Genomic DNA, 12184 nt, shown 5'->3' on the forward strand with positions numbered 1-12184 from the left:
AAGCCCTGCAACGTGGGGCGAAACGTTGGCTCAATAAAATAGTATAATTATCTACTATTTGAGTTTTTTTTTTACCGCACCTGGACCATATTCCTTTCATTAAAACTGCTTTATATTTTCATTGTGTGAGCCGTAGGTAAACCTTGTTGTTAACTATTTGAAATCAGTCGTTTCATTTTCAATAATTTATTGTGCTTATAGTTAATAAAAATTTTAAAAAGTAATGATTGAATTTTATGAAGTAGAAATAAAATGGTGGGGTATTTCTTGGAATGCGGAATTGCTTATCTTTCTATAACCCAATGTTTCAGGGCTAAGGGTGTTATAAATTCAACTAACCCCTTGTCTGAACCAATGCGAGATTTACGAACCTATAGTGTGAGGCCCTCTTGTTCTTAACAAACCCAATCTTGTAAGTTTACCACCTCCCTTCCTTCTCTAAACGTATCCAGTTCATAATCTTAATCAATCTTTAAACTACAGTAGTTCACTTTACGTTTTAATTTTATTTTAAAACTACAAGACATAACTTTTAATCAGTTTTAATTATGTCTTGTTTTCAATGCCAGTCCCGGTAAATAAAGGCATAAATCTACTCTTCTTCGAAGTAAATGTTAGGTCAAAAAGACCACGCCCTTGGCACTAAAATTAAATTTGAGGTTAAAAGGAATCCGACATTGTAATTAAACTGAAACAGAAGGCAGCTAGTGATTGGTTCGTACTCTTCCCCTACCACACCCCTTAGTCATTGGCCCCGCCTTTTTGCCTTCACTTTTTCAACCAGCTTACCCCCTCCTTATTCTCCTTCCTTCTACGACGCGGTGTGACCACACTGTTCGCACTTGTTTTCTGGGGGATCTACATGTTGGTCACTCGCTGCGAATTGGAGACTTGTACAAATAATTGGGAAACACATAAACCGTCCGAGCGGACCACGACATGCTAGTGTTTTTCAGAGAGGAAAGCATGGGGGACGTACAAGTGGTTTCTGGCATTACACTGTGATTATATTATTTTTATTACAAAAAAAAAAGAAAATGAAAGGAGATTAAATTAAATTAAATATAAAACTTATTTACGTAGCAAAAACATCTTCAACCTCCTAACAGCTCTCAGTTACAACTAAGAACAATGGTGGAGAGGCTACAAAAGCGCTCTCACGAACCCAATTTGATCTGTGTCCAAAAACCAACTCTCGACGGATTCACAACAAACTTAGGCAAACTCGTTCCAGCCAAGCCTAGAAACCCGTCAACATGCTTGCGCATGCGTGAGTTCGCCACGGCATGGCAATCGTGTAGAGGCACCTTTTGGTCAACTCTGTACCCTATTGTTTGAAGTCATTAATTGAAAACAAAATTGCATGTTTAATCTATCAAGACTTAATATTTCTTTCTTTTTGTTTTAATGTGTAATTACTTACTTTCATGGACATTCCAGGTATGAAATGTTTCTCAACCCTTAGTAAAATCAGTTCAATTCAAGTTATATTTCTGTCACTATATATTTGATATGAAAGATGAAGAAAAATCTAAGATTTTGATAAAACATGATTAAAATCTCTAAGAAATATACTTGGGATCTTGTAGAGTTAGTTTATTGCTTATACAAATAAAGCAGCTGTAATTTGTTTGATGCGATCTTTGAAAAAATGATTTAACTTTTTATTTAAAATATTATTTAAATAAATTATTTAGTGTGGTGTAGTACAATTTTGTATTAACTTGTATTTCCTTATTGAACATTATTAAAAAAAAAATGGTGAGTATTATCGTTCTGTAATGTGTGCATGGCAACACTGCGCTCGGTCTGATATAAAACTATTTGAATGTTCTGTTTTGTTTGTTTCTGTGGAATCTGTTATACTTATTATTAATTTGGGTGTTTTATAGTAATTAATAATATCCGAATTGACAAAAATGGTGGTAGTTACTAGTTTACCTCCACCTTCTCATGGCATTCGTCATGAACAACCTTCCATCAAAGCTTTTATTAATGACAGAGAACTTGGTAAGGGTACATTGTATATTGCTGAAAGGTAAGAAAAGTTTTTTATTTTAATATGTTTAATGAAATTTATTTTTAAAATTACGTTAACCTTTATACTTTTATTCACACAGTTTAATTATTATTCTAGTGCTTAATTGTTTTGTATTTTGTAGCCACCTGTCATGGGTTAACAGTGGTTCTGGTCAAGGTTTCTCTTTGGAATATCCTCATATAAGCATACATGCTGTTTCTCGTGACAGAAGAGTATACTCAGATGATTGCCTTTATCTTATGATTGATACTGATATAGATTTTGCTGGTATGTTTAGTGTTAAAATCACTATAATAACATTTACTTAAGTCAGGATTTCTCAGAAAAATGTTCTTGTTATAGAGTGATATCTAAGCTCAGTTATGATAAACAACTCATTGCATTTAAACCATGTAATTATGAAGTACAATATGTATGTTTTATCTCTATCTGTAAATGCTCAAAATTCCAATTCCTCTTTACTCTTAATTTAGTGTTAGTTCGTTTAAGAGGTGTGGACGAGCATCTGGAAAACAATTCCTATTATTGTCAGTGCTTACCAATAAGATTTAAAAGAAACCCTAAGCAACAAACCTGAACAGTTGACTGAACTTCTTAAAATTTATGTGACTGCTGTTGTTAACAACAAAAAGATTTAAGTTCTTGAAGCATATTTTTTTAAAATTATGATAAAAAATTCATTAGATTCGTGTTTGTTTAAATAGTATTAAAATCGACATGTCATTAATTGTTACTAAATGTAATGGAGAATATTCTGTTATTGGATTAAAGTAGCAAAGAATGAGTTAATTCTCATGATGGACAAGAGCATCTTAGTAACAATTACAACTTAACTTAATATATACTAGATGTATATTACTTGCAAAGGTTGATTTGTCTCTCTATAATTTATAAATTTGCTCACATTAAATTGTGAAAATTTGACTTAAGTTGTGTTTTATTTTTACATGATACAAAATCTAGGACCTGTTGGTAATGTTTGTCACACTGGTGTAATCCATTTCTGGAACCTTATGATTTTTCTTCTAAATCCTTTAATTGGTTGAGATTAATAATTAAAGTTTGTAATTATGGTTTTATACCTCTAGACCAGAGATAACTTTAAACATAGCTTGGTCTATAGGAATTATTGCGTAGTAATGATTTAGTTTAGCCCGTATTATGTAGTGTTACTAAAGATTTATTTTTAATATTAATAGAGATATGCAGACCAAGTTTATCTATATTATCAGTCATTTAAAAGTGCCTACAAACTCTAAATTTGGGATTATTCAGGTTTGTTGTTCCGGTTTGATATTTTAGAGGAAAAAAACAAAACAATGATTCTTATATAAAAAAAAATTTCCAACAAAAGTCGTTTGAATTTTAGAAAATTTAAAAACATTGGCTATTTGACACTAATAAAAATGAATGATCATTTGTTAAAAGGTAGTATAAAAAGAGAAAAAAAAAATTTTCTTTTGAGGATTGATGTCTTACTCTAGCATAGTGTAGTACAGCTGTTTCCAAACTTTTTTGCCATAGTGCCCTTGTGTTAAAAACAATTTGTGTCAATCTTGTCATTATACAAAAATGTTGCCACAATTAATTATTCTTAGAGCGGTTGAGTATGTAGAAAAATCAGTGCTAAGCAAATGCTAAACTGCACTATAGGACATGTTTGGGTCATGTACTTTCAATTACATGGTTTTTTAGTTGTTTATTTATTTTTTTTTAAGGTTATTATTTTTATCTATATATTTTAGCTAGAAATCAAAATAATGATCAAGATGTCAATGAAGAAGAAAGTTTGACTGAACTTAGGTTTGTTCCGGAAGATAAATCTTGTTTGGATGCTATGTTCACAGCGATGAGTGATTGTCAGGCACTCCATCCCGATTCCCAAGAGAGTCACTCAGAAGGTATGTATATATATTTAATAAAAGAGAAAACTCTATAATTACCTTAAATATATTAAAGTGAGGTGATAATAGTCGACTGTAGATTAATTTGAGGAGAAGATGGTCGGGGATGCAGTCAGCAAATAATCAAAAACTTATTCATTTTCTGGAAAGTTCCAGCAAAGTTTTTGACTAGAGTGGAACTCTAGTCAAAAACCACAGTCTAGTCAGGAACTCAGCCAGAGATTACCTTATGAAGGCCTAAAATGTCGAAACATTGGCACCTATAAATAAGTTTTTGTTTATTTGCTGAATGCACTCCTGACCATCTTCTCGTAAATATTTTTAAAATATGTTTTAGTAGTTTTAATTTTCACCTACTTACCTTACGTATGAAGTGTGTAGTATGAGTATTGCGAACGTACAAAATTTCGATTCTGCATTTTTAGCAGATATACATAGGTTCCCTGAGACCAAATGAGCAAGTCGCGCAAAATGATATGAGTGTAAATGTGAAAAGCCTAGATCAGAAAAGAAAAGTTGCATGAAAGTGAAATTGTATATTAAATTATATATGGGCAGATATATATGTCTGATTGGTTGCAGAAACCTTTTTGCTAAAATCGACTCAAAGAAACTCATTTTAAAGCACTGATATTACTCTTTTTACCATTTTCTTGAAAATTGCTTTAACAATTATGATTAAACTTGTCATTCTCCTGTAAAATTTAACATCAATTTGACTTGTCCTGATTGAAATAGTCTGATGGGGCTTGATTGCCAAATTTTCAAAAATCTTCTTGTAAAGTAACTTTAATTTTGTGAAATTTGTGAGTAATTTAAAATCTCTTACTTACTGTCGTGAGTAAGAAACAATGGATAAATATGAACTTTGAATGAAATTGATAATTAACTAAAGGATAAAATAAATATTTTCCTACTTCCAGGGTTGTTATAACAATAGTGATACCTTCTTTAGTGGTCTCATTACAGTCATGGAAACATGATTATATAGTAATAATATTTTTTTTAATTTAAACTATAAACTGAAAATAGGGGAAGGATTAGCAGGGTGAATAATAAAGATGTTGCCATTTAGAAACTAACAGGAATTATATATAAAAATATATATATAGTTGACTGCAAAACTTATTATATATGAGAGGATGGTCAGGGTTGCGGTCAAAAAAGAACAAATAGTTAGGACATTAAATAGTTATGAACTAATTGTTCTTTTTTTGACCGCAACCCTGACCATCTTCTCATATATAATAAGAATTAAGTTTAAATCAAAGTAGGATGGTAAGTGAAAGTTGTTTATGCATCCACAATGCCAAATTTTTATTAATTACCTTTAAACTAAACCTGTTCATTATACAATTTGAAACTCTTTTAATTAATGTTAAAGGTTTAAATAATCTTTAACATTAATTGAAAATAATATAAATTTATAAGAAAACAGAGAATATGAACTAATATATAAGTATTTATTGCGTTATTCTTAAAGTTATTGGGATTGGTCAATTTTATATTTTTTTATTTAATAAATAAAATTAATAATAAATTAAAGGAATGTTTTTTTCCCTTCTCTAGATGTATTTCTTTGTTCATTTTAGAGTAGTATATACTATTAAAAACATAACTGAAAAATATTTGTTACTTAGATGAAGAAGAAGAAGAAAATGGTGAAGGCGAAGGTGAAGGTGAAGATGAAGGGGATTATGATGAATATTTAGAAGCTGAAGGAAGTAAGATTAAATTTGTATTTTTTTTTACTATATTTCTATTAGAATTTTTTAGAAAAAAATTGGTAAAATATTAAAACAACCTGCTGCAAGTCTACTAATTGGCTTTTTACTGTTGTAATTTATATCTTGTGAGAGCATAAATCTAATGATGGCCTTGGAGGGACGGGGGACATTAGATAAGGTGTTAAATTACTTTTTTTTAATTATTACAATACAAAACTCAGGTTTATTATTTTGCAAATAAGAGCTATGAGATGAGTCCCTCCAAAAACAAGTCCATTGTCTAAAATCCCTTGCTCCGAAAATAGGAAAGCTGAAAAATGGAGTTATTAAAATTAAAAAACCGTCTCACTAGAAAAGGAGTCTTATCTCTTCTGACTTCGGTTTAGGAGTATTTGATGAACAGCAAGGATCTCGTCCATAGTGCTTCATACCTTGGTTAGGAGTATTTGATGAATAGCAAGGATTTTATCCTAGGTGATTCATGCTTCAGTTTAGGAATTGTATTGGTGAATGGCAACGATGCCATCCATAGAGCTTCATGCCTCAGTTTAGAAGTATTTTATGAACAGAAAGGATGCCATCCTAGGTGTTTCATGATTCGGTTTAGGAGTATTCGATGAACAGAAAGGATGTTATCCTTAGTGCTTCATGTTTTGTAGAAAACATGTTCTGCTGAAGTGATGATTCTTAATGGAGGAATGCATCCATCAGAGCTTTGCACTTAGGCTGAAGGAAAAGGAAAGTAAAATTGATCTGGATGTCTCTTAGTGCCCAAAAGCAAAAGTAATGATTACAATTATTGCAACAATCAGATGACTACAACTGCTAATCAAGTTAAAAGATTCAAACTCCCTGCCCAATTTTAGTTTCTCCTAAGCCAAGCCACAAAGTTCTGAGGGAAGTATACTTCAGGTTGGAATCATTAACAATCATTCCTCAGTTGAATTCTTTCCCTACTTAACTGATGTGCGAAGCACTAAGGATGACATCCTTGTTCATAAATTGCTCTTAAATCCAGGTTTGGACAATGACTTGATTAATTATTTTAATTGATTTGTAACACAAAATATATTTAGAATACAGGATGTATATTCAGCGATACTCTATTCAAACGGACAGTGGGACTTATATTATGAAGAAAATAACTTAAAACAGTAAGAAAAATTAATAAATATATGAAATCTTTTTTAAAATTTGAAACACTGTATAAATTCTTGTTTTTTCAAGTTGAGATACTAGATCATAGTTGCAGATCTTCTCTTTCCTCTTGTTTCAACTTGAAAGTTTATTTTATTTTATGTTAAGAGCTGAGTCATAAATAGAAAAATAATAACGTTATTTATTTTAAACATGATCTGAAGTAAATTATAAAAAAAAATACTTCAATTCTGAATTTTTTTATTGTATCATCAATAGTGTATAGTGAGTGTCCTTACAGTCATGGGTAGTATTTGTTTTAGTTATCTGGGTATAGGTATCATTAAAAAAAATTTATACCAGTTCACAATGCTTTAAAAATATGTGTAATCTATTAATTTAACATTTAGAAAGGAACTATTAGGTCTCACTGAACTTATTTTTGACCTTTTAGGACGTTTTGGCTGACAATGCTTCCTTCATCAGCATATGGTAATCATTTAATTTGTATTAACCTTTAATGATTTGTATTGCCCATTGCAAAAATAATTTATAAAAATTCATTTATCAAGTAAATATAAATTTATATATCTTAAAATGATTGTTCGGTATTATAATGGATCATTAAGGCCTTCTTTGAAATTTGCAATGGGTTATAATATGAACATAATATTATTTTCTTTACTTTTATGATGTATTTGATTGTTTTAAATGCAAGTTCCGTTGGTTAAGTTCCCTACTGTATTTTTCTAAGACAAAATATATTTTATAATTGTTATTTTTGGAATTTATATCCATAAAAGTGAGGTTATTTAGGTGAGGTGGTTAAATTTTTTAATGTTTTATTTGTTGGATAATGAGTTGGATGAAAGCATGGGCAGTATTAAAATTTTAGTTTAATATGTCCCTCCCTTTATTATATTTTAAATTTAATCTAATAATTCAATGAAAATTGAATCCTTTCTCTTTTTATTATCACTTATCTATCATGTATCAATTATGTATTATTTTGGTTTAATATGTTCCTTTATTTTATTTTAAATTTACTGTAATCATTTGATGAAAATGGATTTTTTTTACTTTTGCTTATCTATGTATGAAATATGCAGTAAGGAAAAGCATTGCGATCTGCAAAATTACTAATTCGAGTTTTTGATAGAAATACACATTTTGAGGCCCCCTGAATCCAAATAACCAAGTCTCGCTAAATGGCCTAGCGCAAAAGTGAAAAGTCGTAAGAAACTGGAATTATATATATAAGGCGGGAATGGAGTGGAGTAGCACAGAGGTAAAACTTTTTACTACTAACTCCAAGAACCTGGGTAAGAATCCAGCTGTAGCAGATACTTTTGATTCTGTTACTGTGGTCATGAATTCAGCCCTGTAGCCCTTAAAAGAGACACCCAGTCTATAGAGGAAGCCTCATACTTTAGGATTCTATCAGAGCCTAGAAGCCTATATCTTAGTGACGCGTACCGGTCACAATCTACTATGTAATGTAGGGCAGTTTCCGGGGCCTGTCCACATAAGCGGCAGGTTTCATCCTGAAATACTCCATAAATCTTAAGATGTCTTTTAAGTCTGCAATGACCTGTAAGAACTCCTATTAGTAACCAGAATTAATTTTTGTTTAGGCCTAGCAGCCACTTGGTTTTAGAAGTAGAGGGTTTAGTTACTAGTATCTTGGCCTGTCTTAGCCCTATACATTTCCTCCACTACTTGCTTGCTATCCTCCATGTCCAGTCAAGGACTTCTTTGCGCTGTTGCCTTTTAGAAATGCCTAGGACTGGTTCTGGTCCTATAGAAGGGTGCTCAGTCCCATTTATAGCACGCTAGTCAGCTTTCTCATTGCCGGTAATTCCATATGTCCAGGGACCTACAGTAACTTAAGCTTCTTTGAGCTCGCTAATGACACTAAAGCTTGTTTGCACTCTCTCACCAATGTAGAGGTGACTATAGGTGACTCAAAGGCTTGAAGGACAGACAGACTATCTGAAAAAACCTGTCCTTTCACAGCTGATGACTTCAAGGCATGTAGCTGCCGACAAAATAGCAAACACTTCTGCCTGAAAAACAGTCGAGTATTTGCCTAGTAGGAAGGTTAGTTCTGTGGCTAAGTCTCCTATAGGGTTGGCAAATAAGTCCTTTTGGGTGAAAGAAAACTAAGTATATTTTGTACATAATATTTATTTTAATTTACAATGTAAGGTCCATTATTTTCGATTACCTTATCCCACCTCTCCAACAGCTGAATAATCCCATGTTCATACAATGTCTATGGTTTATTAGCACAAAAGTGATCAAGGTGCTCCCTGATACCCTGTTCATTTTCAAACCGTTTTCCACTTAAGGAATTTTTTAGAGTCCGGAATAAGTGTTAGTCACTCGGAGCAAGGTCCAGTGAATAGGGAGGTTGAGGCAAAAGATCCCATCCAAGGGCTAACAATTTATTGGGGGTGACTAACGAAGTGTTGGGCCTAGCATTGTCATGATGGAAGACGACACCCTTTTGATTTGCAAGTTCTTCTGGGCGTTTTCTTCGAATCAATTCATCCAAATTTGTTAATTGTGAGTAGTATAGAGTGGAATCGATCGATACACCTTGTGGCAACAGCTCATAAAACATAATACCCTTGAAATCTCACCGAAACCATTATCTTCTTTGGGTGCAATCCCGCTTTAGATGTGGTTCGAGGTGGTTCGGTGCTGTGTTTTTTCTCCAATTTTTTTTTTCGCACCACATTATTGTAGATAATCCAGTTTTCATCCTGTTACAAATCTTTAAAGAAAGGGATCTTGACATTTCTACAGTGAATCGCAAATGAAAATTCGTGTTGCCAAGTTGGTTTTGGTCAGAGAGTGGGGGACCCAAATATCAAGCCTAGAAACATAGCCGAGCTTCCGCAAATGATTTTTTACCCTTGTATGTGATACGTCTAAGGACCTCTGCAATGTCTCCCACTGACAGGGGATGGATTTTTAAGGACTATCGCCTTAACATCAATGGTTTCAATTTCTTGTGGGCGACCAGGTCGTGGTGCTTCGTTGATGTCAAAAATCTCTGCTCGAAACTTGGCAAACCAATTTTGGCACATGCGCTCTGTTAAAGCATTATCCCCATAGACCCCGCATATTTTGTTATGTGCCTCTGCAGCTCCTTTCCTTTTTTAAAGTAATAAAGCAAAATATGCCTATAATGCACAATATTTCCGCCTATCTTCTCAGCTGGATCACAAACACAATACTGACCTAATCTTAACAAGTGTCAACAGACATAACTGTTTACTTATTAGAAATAGGATAATTACATATTACTCTGTTGGGATAATTACATCAGAAAAATGTGAGGTATTATAAATAAAACATGAATACAAAAACCGAAAGGACTTATTTGCCCACCTTATATATAGACCCGGCCCCCATTAGTCTGGTTGAATCCTTTCTTAATCCAGCAGTAAAACAGGGCAGATAATCTCTTGGGGTTTCTACTTAACCTCCCAAATCCTCTGTTTTTGGGTATAGGTAACTAATTTTCATATCCAGAGCAAGTGTTTCAACTAACAGTGATGAGCAGTATTGTAATATTGGTAACTCGCTTTCCACCACTTTAGCTATTGTCACTTGACCAATAGATTCTCCCATCTCTTTCCACTGTCTAATTTCTTTCATTCTTAGATAAGCAAGTACTACTTCCCCTTTAGTCAATAAGTGGAATGGGGTATTAAAGAAAGCAAGTCTTCTAATGCCTTAGTTAGTTTGCGAAATGACCCAGTTATGCCAATACAGGTCATCCTACTGACTATTCACTCATGGTAAGCCCTGTGCAGGACTGTCCACCATACCATGCTTCCATAGTAGATTCTAGGTCTTATTATTGTTGTATAGATTCAGTGCATAACCTTTGGGTGGAGTTTCAACAGGTGATGCCAACAGCATGTCTTACTTGCCAAAAGGCTGCACTAATTTCTCTTTTGAGTTCTGCCAAATGAGATCCTCAGTTAAGTTTTGCATCCAAATTAATACCAAGGTATTTGACATTTTGGTTTAATTTGGAGGTGATTACCAAAGAAAGTCAGGGTTTGAAAGTTACCCACTTTCTGGTAAATAGAACAAACTCTGTCTTTGATGGGTTTACTGAAAGGTTCATTTCAGTCCACCATGTCTGTACAGCATTGCATGCAACTTGCATTAGTTCTCCCCTCATCTATAACCAAAGATTTACAAGATCTGTAGAGCCGACCGGAAAAAAAAATATATATCTGTGATTTAACAACAGCATCTTTTTTTGCTAAAATCGCTAAAAATACTGAGACTGCCCGCTCATTCACGATTGCATGATAGCTTCTTTTGGTAAAATGTATTCTTGGCAAGAACAAAATTTATATTTATTATTCTCGCCTCAAGAAACTCCAATAACTAATAACTTTAAGCTGATGAGCTGCTCAGAACTTGTGGACTATGTAGATAATAAGTGAAAGTTTTATGATGTTCACACCGAACCAATAAGTGAAAGTTTTGTGATGTTCATAATGCACCAGATTTTTCCCTTTTATCATTAGTAAGATAAGTCTCTTTTTTTTACATTAATTTTTCACATCTCACCGGTATCCTTATCATGTAACATAATTATAAATGAAAGCAGTTTTGCTATTGTATTTATTTTAATCCGATTAAATTAGTAATTTTTTTCTTAATTTTTACTATATTATAATTCACTGTTTTACAGATGGGTTCCATCCTGGGCAGAGGGAAATTGAGATGGATGTAGACGAAGGCCAATTTGATGATGCAGATACTCCTATTGAAGAATAAATATGGATTATTGTGTAAATGTTATTTGTTTTGACTATGTATTTGTATTTGTTTTTTAATGTACTACGTGGTAGCTGTTATTACTGGTATCTTGAGGAACGTATTTGATATGTTCTACTATTCAGCATAAAGTTTTTTAATGTGCCTTGAAAACATTAATTGCGGTACATTTTTTGTATGTTCATCCATATTGGATATAAATAAAAAATAATTAATTAATTCCTTTCATTTTAGAATAAATCCTTTTAGTTTTAATATAATTTTCTTATTAGGCAAGTACTTTTTCTTGATCAACAATGATTTCATACTTCTGAGTTGTAGTTCTCCTTGCAACAGCTAAGTAGCGGCGTAGTGTGTAACGGTCAATGAGCAGCTTCTGCGGTAACCAATTGATGGCATGGCTGCTGCAAGTGAAATTCTGCTTGCCAGTTATAACAAAACAGATTTTTTGCATTGTTTAGTCACTAGTGATGAAAAATGGATCCACTACCATAACCCAAAGAAGAGAAAATCATCACTCACCCAATAAGAAATGTCAGTCAAAATATAGTGATTTATTTTAT

At 32.7% G+C, this 12184-nt stretch overlaps 2 protein-coding genes across 3 annotated transcripts in view; one reads left to right on the forward strand and one right to left on the reverse strand.

Moving 5' to 3' along the window:
* LOC106679929 (LETM1 domain-containing protein LETM2, mitochondrial) overlaps positions 1–1588 on the reverse strand; it is a 25222-nt gene extending 23634 nt beyond the window's left edge. Inside the window, exon 1 of the mRNA XM_014419329.2 lies at positions 1424–1588. Within this exon, the coding sequence (XP_014274815.1) occupies positions 1424–1435 (12 nt within the window). The 5' untranslated portion in view covers positions 1436–1588. The remainder of the gene's footprint in view (positions 1–1423) is intronic.
* An 80-nt stretch (positions 1589–1668) lies between these two features.
* On the forward strand, positions 1669–11840 carry icln (chloride nucleotide-sensitive channel icln). Of its 2 annotated transcripts, XM_014419348.3 has the most exons (6): positions 1669–2038; positions 2163–2308; positions 3787–3942; positions 5586–5669; positions 7264–7301; positions 11536–11840. In XM_014419348.3, exons 1-5 carry the CDS (start codon positions 1920–1922, stop codon positions 7275–7277), a joined length of 519 nt encoding a protein of 172 aa, XP_014274834.1. In that variant the 5' UTR covers positions 1669–1919; the 3' UTR covers positions 7278–7301; positions 11536–11840. The 2 variants fall into 2 exon arrangements, with proteins under 2 accessions (XP_014274834.1, XP_014274832.1); XM_014419346.3 differs by lacking the exon at positions 7264–7301.
* Positions 11841–12184: the final 344 nt, after the last annotated feature.

The sequence above is a fragment of the Halyomorpha halys genome, unplaced genomic scaffold (assembly GCF_000696795.3).
Source record: "Halyomorpha halys isolate HHAL.00 unplaced genomic scaffold, Hhal_1.1 Scaffold234.1, whole genome shotgun sequence".
Classification (NCBI taxonomy): Eukaryota; Metazoa; Arthropoda; class Insecta; order Hemiptera; family Pentatomidae; genus Halyomorpha; species Halyomorpha halys.